The 14,237-nt window shown below is 41.3% G+C and overlaps 1 protein-coding gene across 1 annotated transcript in view; it reads right to left on the bottom strand.

Moving 5' to 3' along the window:
* Nucleotides 1-228: 228 nt before the first annotated feature.
* The window catches only part of LOC117595278 (NLR family CARD domain-containing protein 3-like), a 495,319-nt gene continuing 481,310 nt past the window's right edge, over nucleotides 229-14,237 (bottom strand). The window contains exons 9-12 of the mRNA XM_034295445.1: nucleotides 8,292-8,459; nucleotides 6,919-7,092; nucleotides 4,456-4,629; nucleotides 229-415 (exon numbers count right to left, since the gene is read on the bottom strand). Coding sequence (XP_034151336.1) covers nucleotides 238-415; nucleotides 4,456-4,629; nucleotides 6,919-7,092; nucleotides 8,292-8,459 — 694 coding nt within the window. The 3' untranslated portion in view covers nucleotides 229-237. The remainder of the gene's footprint in view (nucleotides 416-4,455; nucleotides 4,630-6,918; nucleotides 7,093-8,291; nucleotides 8,460-14,237) is intronic.

The following is a 14,237-nucleotide window of genomic DNA, read 5'->3' as shown; positions in this document are numbered from 1 at the left end:
TTAAATCACCTTTCTTTCCCATTCTGACATTCAGTTTGGAGTTCAGGAGATTGTCTTGACCAGGAGCACACCCCTAAATGCATTGAAGCAACTGCCATGTGATTGGTTGATTAGATTAATGAGAAATTGAACAGGTGTTCCTAATAATCCTTTAGGTGAGTGTATTACATAATGCAAAACAACATGGGAACTTAATACCACATTACTGATTACTTATTCAGAAAACATCTACAGGACTTACTGGAGTTTCTCCAGTCTCCAGTGTGGATCCTCCAGTCCAGCAGAGAGCAGTCTGACTCCCAAGTCTCCTGGGTGATTGTAGCTCAGATCCAGTTCTTTCAGATGTGAGGGGTTTGACTTCAGAGCTGAGACCAGAGAAGCACAGCCTTTCTCTGTGACTAGACAGCATGATAGCCTGTAGAGAGATCATCATGATTTCACAAATGACTCACATTAACAAAATCTTTGAACTTTGAAATACTGATCGGCATCTAAGGCTTTTTAAGCACTTTGAAGATTGTAAAAAAAGATGGAATAGTTACTAAAGATTAATTTAGCTAATAAACAGTTCACAATAGTGACATTTCTTGATCAGCAATAAATAATTTGAGTTCAGTCAGAATGGGGGGGTTGCCTCCCAGGTAACCATTTATTTAAACTGTGCATCCATAGTAATGTTTAGGATAAAGTGTCATAGCATATATGAAATGAAACAAATTAATTGAACATTAATTGATAGTGTCTCATGTCACTGCTTGTAACCCATGTCCCCAACACCACCTATTTAAAATAGGTTTAAAGAAGGCATGTAATCAAACAAAGATTCAGATGTCATTGATTACAAGGATTTGTAAATTTGAAGCTGTTATTTCACATTTTGAAATCACATGTTTGAAATCTATGACCAAATCATGCTAGCCCATGATAATTATATCTTAATTGAAATGAATGCAGGTTTTCAAAAGAAAACTATTTACAAAAAAGAAAATACACAGGAGTCAATTCTTTTTTCTTCTTCTTATTCTTGTTACTCTTCTTCATTGTCTAAAAATAGCAAAAGGTAGGGGAAGATGTGTTGTAAGAGCTCTTGAAGATAGGCTGTGTAGACTGATACAATCGTGCCGTTCACTTGCCAGACTCCGAACTTCATACTAATAATATGAAATTGTAATTTGATTACTGGTATCTTCACTATAATCATATTTGTATTTGTATACAATTTATTAGGAGTTAATTTTAGAATCTCTTTGCCGAGTTAAAAATAATAATTCAAATTATTAGTATAAAGGTTGGAGAATGTATTTTCTTACGATCCTAACAACGCTTAACATTTTGGCAGGTTTCTAAATCCATATTCTAACCCATGCATAAGGACCAAGGCTTGCATCGGTGTAATACCACGTAATTGATGATGTCAGAAGCCTCGTTTGATCACGCGCTTTTTCCAAAGCCTCTTTGTAAAATACAGGCTTTTATGGTCGTTCGGCCTCTACTGGTCATATTATTTAGTCATTTATTTAAAAAGTTGTTTGCATTATAAGACAATCAGTGGTGCAGTGGGTAGTGTCGCCTACCCTCTTTTACTTGTTATGGTGCCAGATCATATCCAGAACTTGGGTGTAAACAATACTGTTTATTGTTGTTTAAATATTTTGACACTCTTGCCTTAATAATACAAAACCTTAGAATGGATGCATAGTTGAATACTTAGTTAAATACTAGCAGGAAAGGGAAAAAAAATGTGGGATATGAACCGGGCATTTTAGTTTTCCTTCAGAAAGCGCACGTCTACCCACAGCCCCACAAAGTCATGTTGGATACTGTGGAAAAGACGTCTATATAAACATTAAACGTGATATTTATTCCTGACCAGCAGGTGACACCACTGTGCAGTGAGTGTCAAAGCCTTGAGAAAACAACCTGATTTTTTATCAATTTTTATGAAAGCCTCAAACACTTCAGAAATCCTTGGTTGCCCATCAATATATTCAATAGAAAATAAGATGAAGAAAAAAATATATCAAATGTTGAAACTGAGACATGTTATGCTGATGCCAGCAACACATTACAAAAAGCTGGGACAGGGGCAACAAAATATTTTTGAAAAAATGAAAAGAAAAACCTGGTGAAAAAGCATACAACTAATTAGGTTTATTGTCTAATTACATGATTGGGTATAAAAACAGCATCCCAGAGAGGATGAGTCTATCAGAAGATGGGGAGGGGTTCACCACTCTGTGAAAGACTGTGCAAGCCAATAGTGAAACAATTCAAAAGTAACACTTCTCACCAAATTGCAAAGAGTTTGGGGATCTCATCATCCACAGTACATAACATCATTAAAAGATTGAGAATCTGGAGAAATCTCTGTACACAAGGCCGAACACCAATATTGGATGGCCGTAATCTTCGGATCCTCAGGAGGCATTGCATTAAAAACAGACAGGATTCTGTAGTGGATATCACTGGGTGGGCTCAGGAACCAGGGCCGGATTATGGACCAGACAAATGGAGCCTAGGCCCAGGGACCTCTGACAATAAGGGGCCTCAGCTCACAAGGCATCCTGATGGCCAATAATGGTCTGAGGCCACTGGGACAATATACTGTCAATGAAAAATGTAGATACATAGACACATAGTGCTGTAATGTGAACCCTTCAGCCCATCCCTCCTGACTACCAGGGCTCCATCTCAACCCATACCCTGGCCCCTTGACTCCACCTCAACTGATACCAGGGCTCTTCCACAACCCAAACCATGGCCCCACTTTAGGTGAGTGTATAATGTGAACAATTCAATTGAAAAACAAACTGAAATCTTCGAGGGGGAAAAATATAAACCTTACAATAACCTGGTTGAATAAGTGTGCACACACTCTTATAACTGGGGATGTGGCTGTGTTCAGAATGAACCAATCATTTTCAAACTCATGTTAAATAGAAGTCATAACACACCATCATGTAAAGTGACTCTGATTCATCACAAATAAAGTTCAGCTGTTCTTTAGTTGCATCTCAGAGCAAAAGCCTCAGAGGGATCTCATTGTTGAAAGATATCAGTCAGGAGAAGGGTACAAAATAATTCCCAAAGCATTAGATATACCATGGAACAGAGTGAAGACAGTCATCATCAAGTGGAGAAAATATGGCATAACAGAGACATTACCAAGAACTGGGCGTCTCTCCAAAATCTATGAAAAGACGAGAAGAAAACTGGTCAGGGAGGCTTCCAAGAGGCCTACAGCAACTTTAAAGGAACTGCAGGAATTTCTGGCAAGTACTGGCTGTGTGCTACATGTGACAACAATGTCAGGAAAATTCTACTTGAACAGCTGAACTTTATTTGTGATGAATCAGAGTCACTTTAAATTATGGCAGGTGTGTAATGACTTCTATTTAACATGAGTTTGAAAATGATTGGTTCATTCTGAACACAGCCACATCCCCAGTTATAAGAGGGTGTGCACAATTATGCAACCAGGTTCTGACATGATTTATCTTTGTCTCATTTTTTTATCACAAAAACCTGGCATTTCCAGAGGGGTGTGTAGACTTTTTATATCCACTGTATCTACCTCAGAGATTCCTCAGAGGATTTTTCTGTAAGCTTTTGATGTGTCTCTCTATTTGCAAATAAACTGTTAATTGTACAGAGACAAGAGAATTGTGTCTCTGTACTTACTCTTTTAAGAGTTCCGATCGATGAAATTACCATCACACCCTTGACTTGGTGGTTAAAAGGTTAATCCATAAAGCCATACATCATTTATTTAGTTAAAATAAATTACGATATATAATAAACAATATACTCCCTCTCTCATGTGCTTGAGGGTAACACATTCCCCAGCTTTACAACCATGACTAAGATTACAGTCATCCACTCTACCACAAGGAGTCGCTAGAGTGCAACATGACAAGGCAGCCCTGTGTGACTTCCACCCATCCACCCTGGCAGAACTGAGACAAATTACTCTGTACTATGATGGATCCCTGGGCAGCATCAGTATGATGTAACCAGACAATTCATGAAGAAATGTAACAGATGGGAAGTTCAAGTCCCTATGAGACAACATGGTAGAATGAAGGGATGTCTTCAATAAGAAAGAGTGTAACAATAATACAGTGGGAATGAATGGTGGATCAGTGGACATCAGAGGGGTGGAATGAAGATTAGTTCTAATGTGTGATTTACTTGGACTAACAGAACATTATTTATATGTAAGAAATATGTTATTGTTTGTATTGTTGGTCCTGTTAGTTGTGGTGTGTTTCCTTCCAGGCCTGCTGGGATGTCTGACAGGGTTTGGTCAATACCAGGGATGGAGTCTTGGACCTGCTGCCAGCTCAGGGCAGGTGGAGGTGGAAACAGAAGATGTTTGTATTCCCCTTTTGTTGTGTTGCCCCTCTGTTGTGTTGTTGTCATGTTTATTGTTCTGTTGACAAATGTGTTACTCACCTCAGAGTCTCCAGTCTACATTGTGGGTCCTTCAGCAGAGCAGAGATCTTCTCCACTCCCGTATCCTTCAGGTCATTGTTACTCAGATCCAGTTCTTTCAGGTGTGAGGGGTTTGACTTCAGAGCTGAGACCAGAGAAGCACAGGCTTCCTCAGTGATTCCACAACCTGACAGTCTGGAGAGAGATTATCAACATGTCAAAAACGGAACAATAGTCAAATATCCTCAATTTATTACTTCATTATCATGTCAACTTTACTTAAGGGCATACTTTTAAAATGCACATTGCCAATACATGACACTAGAATGTATAGAAATCCTGTATAGAAAATCATCAATGTTCTCATATAAATATACTGTAGATGTAAGAAGTGTAAGAGTCTGTGGGTGTGGGTGTTTGTGAGTAGGGGAGTAGCAGGAATGATGAACTGAAAAAGAGGGGTGGATCTGTGGATATCAAAGGGTTGAAGTGAAGATCAATTTGAATGGTTAATAAACCTTGAAAGTAGGACTGCAACGTGAATTAGAGAAAGTCAGCTTACTTATCTAGTAAAATCTGTTCGGTTACGGCCTATAATTAGTCAATTATATTGCATATTAGCCTATACTGTATGTATGTTAACCAGACATTTCTGATCCTACAGGCAGCAGTGAGTTACACAGTGACCCAATATACAGGTGAAACTAAACTCACTGATTATTTCTAATAGAGAAATAATGAAACCATATGTTGTAATTTGGGCTCAGAATTGTCTTTCTCCATGGACACATCCACAATGATTTAACACTTAAAACCAGAGCATACAGACTAGGCTGGAACAACGTATCGGTCTCTTCAAATACATATGGTTATTGACCAATCAGGACTCAAATAATACTGTACGTGAAATAAAGTAATACATACAGTACCTCACAAAAGTGAGTACACCCCTCACATTTTTGTAAATATTTTGCAAATATATCCTCAGAGAGTTCTTTGCCATGATGTTTCATGTTGAACTTCCAGATACTAATATGAGGGAGTGTGAGAGCGATGACACATAATTTAACACACCTGCTCCCCATTCAAACCTGAGACCTTGTACCACTAACGAGTCACATGACACCAGGGAAGGAAAATGGCTAATTGGGCCTAATTTGGACATTTTCTGTCACGTTTTAGAGAAAGGGAGACGGAAGCAGGCGCAGAATGTCGGCGGGTTTCCTTTTTAATAAACAATCACAAAGAAAGCAAAGCATAGTGCCGGGCACTACAAGATGTTCAGGAGTATCAGGAGTACATAAAACATGACACGCAGACAAGCACAATGACCGAACAGGGACAGGGAGAAAATGGCTGAACTACATACACAGACTAACGAGGAGAACAGAATCAGGTGGGGGCTAAACACAGGTGAAAGGAATATACAGATTAACTGAAACAAGAACAGGAAAGACCATACAAGGACAAGAAAAGTCAAGGACAAACAGAAAACACGAAGTGGAACGGTCCCCTCAGGCTGGGACCGTTACATTTTCACTTAGGGGTTTACTGACTTTTGTTGCCAGCGTTTTGGACATTAATGGCTGTGTGTTGAGTTATTTTCATTTTTAACATTATTAACATTTTAGCAAAGTGTCTTTTCTTCAGTGCTGTCACATGAAAAGATATACTCAAATATTTACAAAAATGTGAGGGTTGTACTCACTTTTGTGAAATACTGTATGATTTACACAGTCATTTCACTATCACTTGAATTTATTAAACAGTGATTCACTCTGATGAAGTAATATCTCTCACACTGTAAAGGATAAGAAAACCACACTACTACACTCAGATGAAATAATTTAACATCATACCAATTTTTTGACAAGCTGTCTTCTTCTGGGTAGCAACAGGGTATATCTCTCACACTCTGTATGGAAAGGCAGACCTTGTCCGAATACCTCAGACTCTGGTCTGAAAAAGTATAACTAGCTGATGACTCAGACCATGTTATCCCAAAAAATGTAATGTCTAAATAACCCAGATGGAGAAAATCTCTTTCGTTTATGGTTGTGTTTGGACACGGTTAGTTCAAAAAAATGAATTTATTGGCAAACTAGCTGCTTGAGACCACAGTTGCGTAGATTCCCTGATTATGGTCCTTAGTTATATGGCACTTAATTTTCATGAACTGAAAGTTTAATACCAAAGAAGAAGTGGCCAACTGATCCCAAAGATTACTGATTTATTGCTAATTAAATGTAAAAGGACATTATTTTCAGCCTGGTTTTATTAGAGAAGAGCATTAAACATTTATATTGTACCAGTGAACAGTGGACTTCACCAGGTGGTTGGGGACTTTGTCCTGCTTGAAACTCAGGGCTGGTGGAGGTTCACCAATTGACAACAACAGTTGTAGTGTAACACCTCTGTTGTATTATTATAATGTTATTGATCACTATGTTGTATCAAATATGAAAATAATCTACTATTACTCACTTCAGAGTCTTCAGTCGACATTGTGGATCCTTCAGTATTGCAGAGAGTTCTTTCACTTCTGAATCCTCTGGCTGATTGTTACTCAGATCCAGTTCTTTCAGGTGTGAGGGGTTTGACTTCAGAGCTGAGACAAGAGAAGCACAGCCTTCCTCAGTGATTCCACAACCTGACAGTCTGGAGAGAGAATATCATGATGTCACAAACAGAACAATAGTTCAAAATAACATTAGAATATCCTCTATATATTATATTTGTCATGTCTACTTTACGTAAGGGCGTACTTCTAAAACGCACATTGACAATACATGACACTGAATGTAAGTTAGTGTATATAAAATCATCATTGTTCTCAGTGAATAAATATACTATAGATGAAGGAAAAGTGTTTGTGTGTGTGTGTGTGTGTGTGTGTGTGTGTGTGTGAGAAGGGGAGAAGCAGGAATGATAATAAACAGACAAAGAGAGGTGGATCTGTGGACATCAGAGGTTTGAAAATAGGATTAGATTGAAAGATTGATAAATCTGGAACGTAGGACGGCAACGATAATTAGACTAAGTCAACTTACTTATCTAGTAAAATCTGTTCCGTTACAGCCTTTAATTAGTCAATTATATTGCCTATTAGCCTACATACAGTATGTTTGGAAACTATAAACACGACGATCTCATACATTACCTGAAATATTTCTGATCCTACAGGCAGCAGTGAGTTACACAGTGACCCAATACACAGGTGAAACAATCAAAAGTCCCTTAGTATTTCAAATAGAGAAATAATGAAACCATATGTTATAACATGAGCTCCAAACTGACCGTTCTGTTCTCCATGGACACATCCACTATGATTTAGCACTAAAAACCAGAGCAAACAGACTATATGGGACCATTGTATCGGTCACTTCAAATACCTACGGTTATTGACCAATCAGGAATAAATAATTACTGTATGTTAACAAAGTAATGTGTACATAAGATTTAACACAGTTGTTACACTAAAACTTGAATTTATTTAACAGTGATTCACTATGATAAAGTTATATCTCTCACACTCAAAAGAATAAGAAAGCGACACACTACTACGCTCAGATGCAATAATTTAATATCACACCAACGTTTCTACAGACAAGCTGTCTTCTTCAGGGTAGCAACAGGGCATATTTCTCACACTCACAGCTGTTTGGAAAGGCAGACCTCATCTGACTTATATAGACAAACTAGCTTGAGACCACAGAGTTGTGTAGTTTCCCTGTTAACGTTCCTTAGATATATATCACGTTATTTTCATGAACTGAAGTTTAATGCCATAGGTGAAGTGGCCAGGTGATCACAAAGATTAATGAATGATTGTAAATAAAATTTAAAGTGTTACTCACCTTATAGTCTCCAGTCTACATTCTGTGTCCCTCAGCAGAGCAGAGAACTTCTCCACTCCTGTATCCTTCAGGTCATTGTTACTCAGATCCAGTTCTTTCAGGTGTGAGGGGTTTGACTTCAGAGCTGAGACCAGAGAAGCAAGCACAGAGATTCCACACCCTGACAGTCTGGAGAGAGAATATCATGATGACACAAACAGAACAATAGTTCAGAATAACATTAATATATCCTCTATATATTACATCAATGTAATGTCAACATTAATTAAGGGCATACTTCTAAAACGCACATTGGCAATAAATGGCACTAGAATGTAAGTTAGTGTATATAAAATCTTCAACGTTTTCAGTCAATAAATACACTGTAGATGTACAGTAGGAAACGTAAGTGTGTTTGTGTGTGATTGAGTGTAAGAGGATGGGAGTAGCATGAATGATAATAAACTGAAAAAGAGGGCTGGATCTGTGGATATCTTTATGACTCACCCTCCAATTCCAATTCCTCAATATTCTGTAGAACATCAATAACTTACTGAGCAGTATATTGTTCCCTTCGGGACATTGTAAAGAAATACTGACCAAACCATGCAACCACTCTACTGTGTAGCAGCCCGTTTACGCAGCAAACAACTGCAGCCACACACTCGCAACTTCATATCTCTAAACACAAAATATATTGTACTGTGTATACAATTTCCCTAACAGCTCCCCCCATTCAGTTGATCAATAAAATTGTCAATTTCTCTCTGTGTTTTCAATAGCCCATTATAGCCTATTGAATTGTAAATAACTGGTGTCTTCTTTGCTCTGTCGCCTTACACATTGTGTTGATTTGCTTTAGAAAATAGAAAAATAGAAAATCAACATATAGAACAGCTATTATTCGAGCCGGATCGTAATAATTTAAATGAAATCTGCCAAAAATGTGAGTAAATTTGTTTGTAAGGCATTGTGTATGAAGACAATCATTATTTCAACCACTATACGAAACGGCTGATTTCTAACACTACTGAGTGTTTGATTGTATGACTAAGCAAAGCATGTTTCAATGTTATATGGAATGGGACAACATATTTATTTCCATACATTTTTTTGCCCATAATCTAATTAGGAAATAAGGATGGAAATGACAAAATGTGTTAACATATTTTTCACGTTTTTCTTTTATTGATCAGAGTTGATGTGACAAATAAGCGACTCAAATGTGTTTGTCTCATAAAAATGTTGCGAAATGAGGGCTACATTACGATGCATTGCAAAAAAGTTCTAAACTAGGTTTCAACATATTGAAACTAAGAAGCACTGAAGTGACTCTTGGTCAAATGTCCTTCTTTCAGCACTATTAGTGTCTTTGGCGTTGGATATACGCGCAAGATGCACCCTCTACGATCATTGTGTGTCAACACCCAACACACACAGGGCAAAATGACCCCTGACGGCGCTTCAATTGCTCAGCGCTTCTAGTGTTGAAACCATGCGGTTTTATCTTCCATATGTAACATTTTAATAGAAAGCAAGGATTAGAAAGCATATAATAATTGCTAAACACAATACTGACTTCTCCGATGCAGCTGCAAGTCGTTATTGGACGGAAAGGGAGAAACATTGTATTTTGGACAATCTGGATAGATCAACAGAGGGACATCAAACAGTAGAGATGGTGCAGCCAGAGAAAGGCATGTTGATGGATATTTTGAAAGAAGTACTTTTTCAGATTATTTTGTATTCCCCTAAGAACCTGTGTTAGTGGTAAATCACATTAGTTCAAATGTTTTGACAAAGAATGGAGCAGGACTGACTTTGAAGGTAAGAAATAGCCTGACAGCAAACTCTGACATTGAATTAAGGATTATAATTCAACGTCGAGAGTCCAGTAAACCCGTATCTATCAAGCAGGCATCCCATCAACGTCCAAAGGAGGAGGCAGTTCGGAACAAGAGACAGGAGGATGCAGAGGGCTGTAAAAAACATGCTTGAGCAGGGACAGCTGAAAAGCAGGGTGAATCTGGTATTGACGGGGCAGCAGGAGACTGTACTTGACAGGATTAATTCTCCAGATTTTTTTAAAGGGGCCGATATACCTGAGGAGGAGCTTCTTGCTGGGGAGGCGCAGCCGAAGGTCCCGAGTGGACTACCAGACACGTTGACCTGCCTGAAACGTAGGCGTGGGCCGTCGTCGATGGTCAGCGAATCTCTTCTGGGTTTCGGATGCCTGTTCCCACACCCGCTAGCTGCGTTTGAACCCATCATCCACGGCTGGGACCGGACCAGGCTGCGGCTCCCAGGGAACACATTGAAAAGTTGTCAGGCGGTGAGATGAGTGAATTGGGGGACTTTGGGGCGTATTCAGCCCAGGGTAGAAAGCGGCTCCAGTCTGTTGGATTCCTGGAACATTGTCTCAGGTATCTCCCCAGTTCCTGATTCAAGCACTCCGTCTGGCCGTTTGACTCTGGGTGGTACCACAAAGACAGACTCAGTGTGATTCCTAGACGAGTACAGAGGGCCCGTCAGACCCTGGAGATGAACTGTGGGCCACGGTCGGAAACAATCTTTTTCGGGATGCCATAGAGGCGAAAGAATTGGTGGAAAAGGAACTCTGCCATTTCCAAGGCAGTAGGTAGGCGTGGTAAGGGATCTAGTCTACACATCTTAGAAAACCGGTCGATGGCAACAAGGATCATGGTGTACCCCCAGGAGGCTGGTAGGTCAGTGATGAATTCTACCGCGAGATGACCAGGGTCTATGAGGTAAAGGAAGAGGGTGTAGCTTACCAGACGGAAGATAACGGGGGCTCTTGGATTGGGCACAAATGGGGCAGGACAAAACATAGTCACATACATCGACAGCCAGCGTGGACTACCAGTAGGTTTTGGAGATCAAGTCCATGGTTTTATTAACGCCAGGGTGGCCGGAGGCCAGAGAGGTGTGGCACCATTGTTGCATACGGGGTCTCACAGCAGCGGGAACAAAGGTCTTACTGGCTGGGGTGTTGCTCAGGGCTGGATCTGTTTGGAGTGCTAACTCGAGGAGCATTTTTTCCACCGCTTTTCTCCCTCACAAGTCCAGATCAGGTTATACGTGCTGCGGAGTTCAAGTTTGGTATAAATTTGAGCCCTCCTGACCTGTTCCAAGGCCACGGAGATGAGAAGAAGAGGGTAGCTGTTTAGCACCGTGATTTAGTTCAGGGACCGGTAATCGGAGGAGAGAAGATCCATGGCGCAGTCCCATTGGCGATAAGGAGGGAGTTGAGTAGCCTTTTTCTTGCTTAACACATCAGAATACTGGGCAAAGTCAGATGGAATAGGGAGAGGCATCAACATTTTGGAGTCCTCAATAGTCGTGGCAAAGCAGGGCAAGTCCATACAATGGGTTCTACAACGGTCATTCCATACGATCAATTCCCCCTGATGCCAGGAGATGGTAGGATCATGTTGGCTTAACCACAGATGGCCTAATATGAGAGGTTCTGTTGAAGGATGACAAAAACATTTATCCTTTCTGAATGAAGAGCTCCGATCTGGCGTTTGTTGAGTTACGTAGCCGCTTAACAAAGGCTGTCCATTCAGGGTGGTAATCCTGAGAGGAGGAGACACGGAAAGTAGCTCAAATCCTAGTTTAGCAGCAAGTGAGCCGTCCATAAAATTGCCCCCAGCCCCAAAGTCTACAAGCACTGCTACGTTTTCCCTACGGCCTGAATTCAGCAACAGTGCAGGCACATACGGGAGTGTGTTGGGGAACCGAGGTGGCCGGCGGCAGTGCTAGTCTATGGGGACATGGTTGTGACGCCTTCTTCTGGTCTGTTAGCAAGCGATCGACAGAGATGGACATGTTGATGAACCGGTACAGATCCGTGAGGTCTCCTCGGCAGGTTAGCTCTGTCTGTAGTTCTCTGGTGAGCCCTCTGCGGTACATGGTCAACAACGCGGGTTCGCTCCATCCACTACTGGCTGCCAGAGTCCAGAACTCTAATGGGGGTTCGCTCCATCCACTACTGGCTGCCAGAGTCCGGAACTCTATTGCAGGTTCGCTCCATCCACTACAGGCGGCCAGAGTCCAGAACCACTACCGGCTGCCAGAGCCCGGAACTCTAATGCAGGTTCGCTCCATCCACTATAGACGGCCAGAGTCCAGAACCACTACTGGCTGCCAGAGTCCGGAACTCTAATGCAGGTTCGCTCCATCCACTACAGACGGCCAGATTCCGGAACTCTAATGCAGGTTCGCTCCATCCACTACAGACGGCCAGATTCCAGAACTCTAATGCGGGTTAGCTCCATCCACTACAGACGGCCCGATTCCGGAACTTTAAAGCAGGTTCGCTCCATCCACTACAGACGGCCAGAGTCCAGAACCACTACTGGCTGCCAGAGTCCGGAACTCTAATGCAGGTTCGCTCCATCAACTACAGGCGGCCAGAGTCCAGAACCACTACCTGCTGCCAGAGTCCGGAACTCTAATGCAGGTTCGCTCCATCCACTACAGACGGCCAGATTCCGGAACTCTAATGCGGGTTCGCTCCATCCACTACAGACGGCCAGATTCCAGAGCTATAATGCGGGTTCGCTCCATCCACTACAGGCGGCCAGAGTTTAGAACTCTAATGCGTAATCCACTGCCGTTCGGTCTCCCTGTCGGATGTCGCATAGCTGGTCTCCCAAGTGCGCCCAGTGAGAAGATGATCAAACACCTCCTTAAAGAGGTTAAGAAATGGGTCCAAGGAATTCCTCTCGGGGCTGTCAGGGGACCACAGGGCGGTAGACCAATCCAGGGCTTTTCTAGTTAAGAATGAGATGATGAAGTGGATCTTTTCAGTGTCCGTAGTAAACATATGCGCATGGTGCAAGAAATAGATGGAACATTGAACCAGGAAGCCCTTACATTTCCTGGGGGATTCGTTATATTTCGTTGGGACCACCATAGATGGATGAGCAGCAGGTGGAATGGATGGACCAGAAGCAGCAGCAGCGGTGGCCTGATGGAGTAGGTGACACAACTTCTCGATGCAGTCCCCCTGTTGCTTTAGGCTGTGGTGTACATCTGCTGGATCCATGCATTGTAGGTGAGGTATTCTATAATGAATGGGTCAAGGCGGGGATGGGCTGGTTCCAGATGCGGAGCGTAAGCGGTTTATTAGGAGAAAGTGAACACCAGACGAGGGCAAGGCGAAGGCAGTCGGACAGGCAAGGGTCAAAATCTGACCCAAAGTTTGGTACCTTAACTTGACAAAACATTTCCATTATGGGTGCCAAATGTTCTCGCAATAGATTAATTAAGGAAATGTTGGTTGGTTTTTGGTGAGTAGTATAAAATATTTTAATTAATCAATGAACATGCACAAATACAGTGGTGTGAAAAAGTGTTTGCCCCCTTCCTGATTTCTTATTTTTTTGCATGTTTGTGTCATCCTTCAAGTAAAAAGGAGGAGCAGGAGGGCGAAGCGGTTCGTATTTTCTGTTTTATATTTTGTATTGAAAAAAGGCAAAGCTTAACAATACTCTTTTCAGAATGAGACAATAAAACACAAAGACAGGGGAAGCAGAGGGAACATATATACTGGTGGGAATGATGAGGATGAGAACCAGGTGCGCTAAACAAGACAACAGGTGAAATGTATAATGAGATGGACGATGGTGTCAGAAGACCGGTTATGTTGAGCACTGGAGCCTGTCTGCTGCAGGGGGAGGAGAGGCAGCAGAGAGCGCAGTTGTCACAGTTTGTCACACTTAAATATTTCAGATCATCAACCAAATTTAAATATTAGTCAAAGATAACACAAATAAACACAAAATGCAGTTTTGAAATGAAGGCTGTTTTTATTAAGGGAAAACTAAATCCAAACCTACATGGCCCTGTGTGAAAAAGAGATTCCCCCCTACGACCCAATAACAGGTTGGGCCACCCTTAGCAGCAACAACTGCAATCAAGAGTTTGCGATAACTTGCAATG

This window comes from Esox lucius, chromosome 11, assembly GCF_011004845.1.
Source record: "Esox lucius isolate fEsoLuc1 chromosome 11, fEsoLuc1.pri, whole genome shotgun sequence".
NCBI classification, from domain to species: domain Eukaryota; kingdom Metazoa; phylum Chordata; class Actinopteri; order Esociformes; family Esocidae; genus Esox; species Esox lucius.
This window is presented reverse-complemented; position numbering and strand designations above follow the sequence as displayed.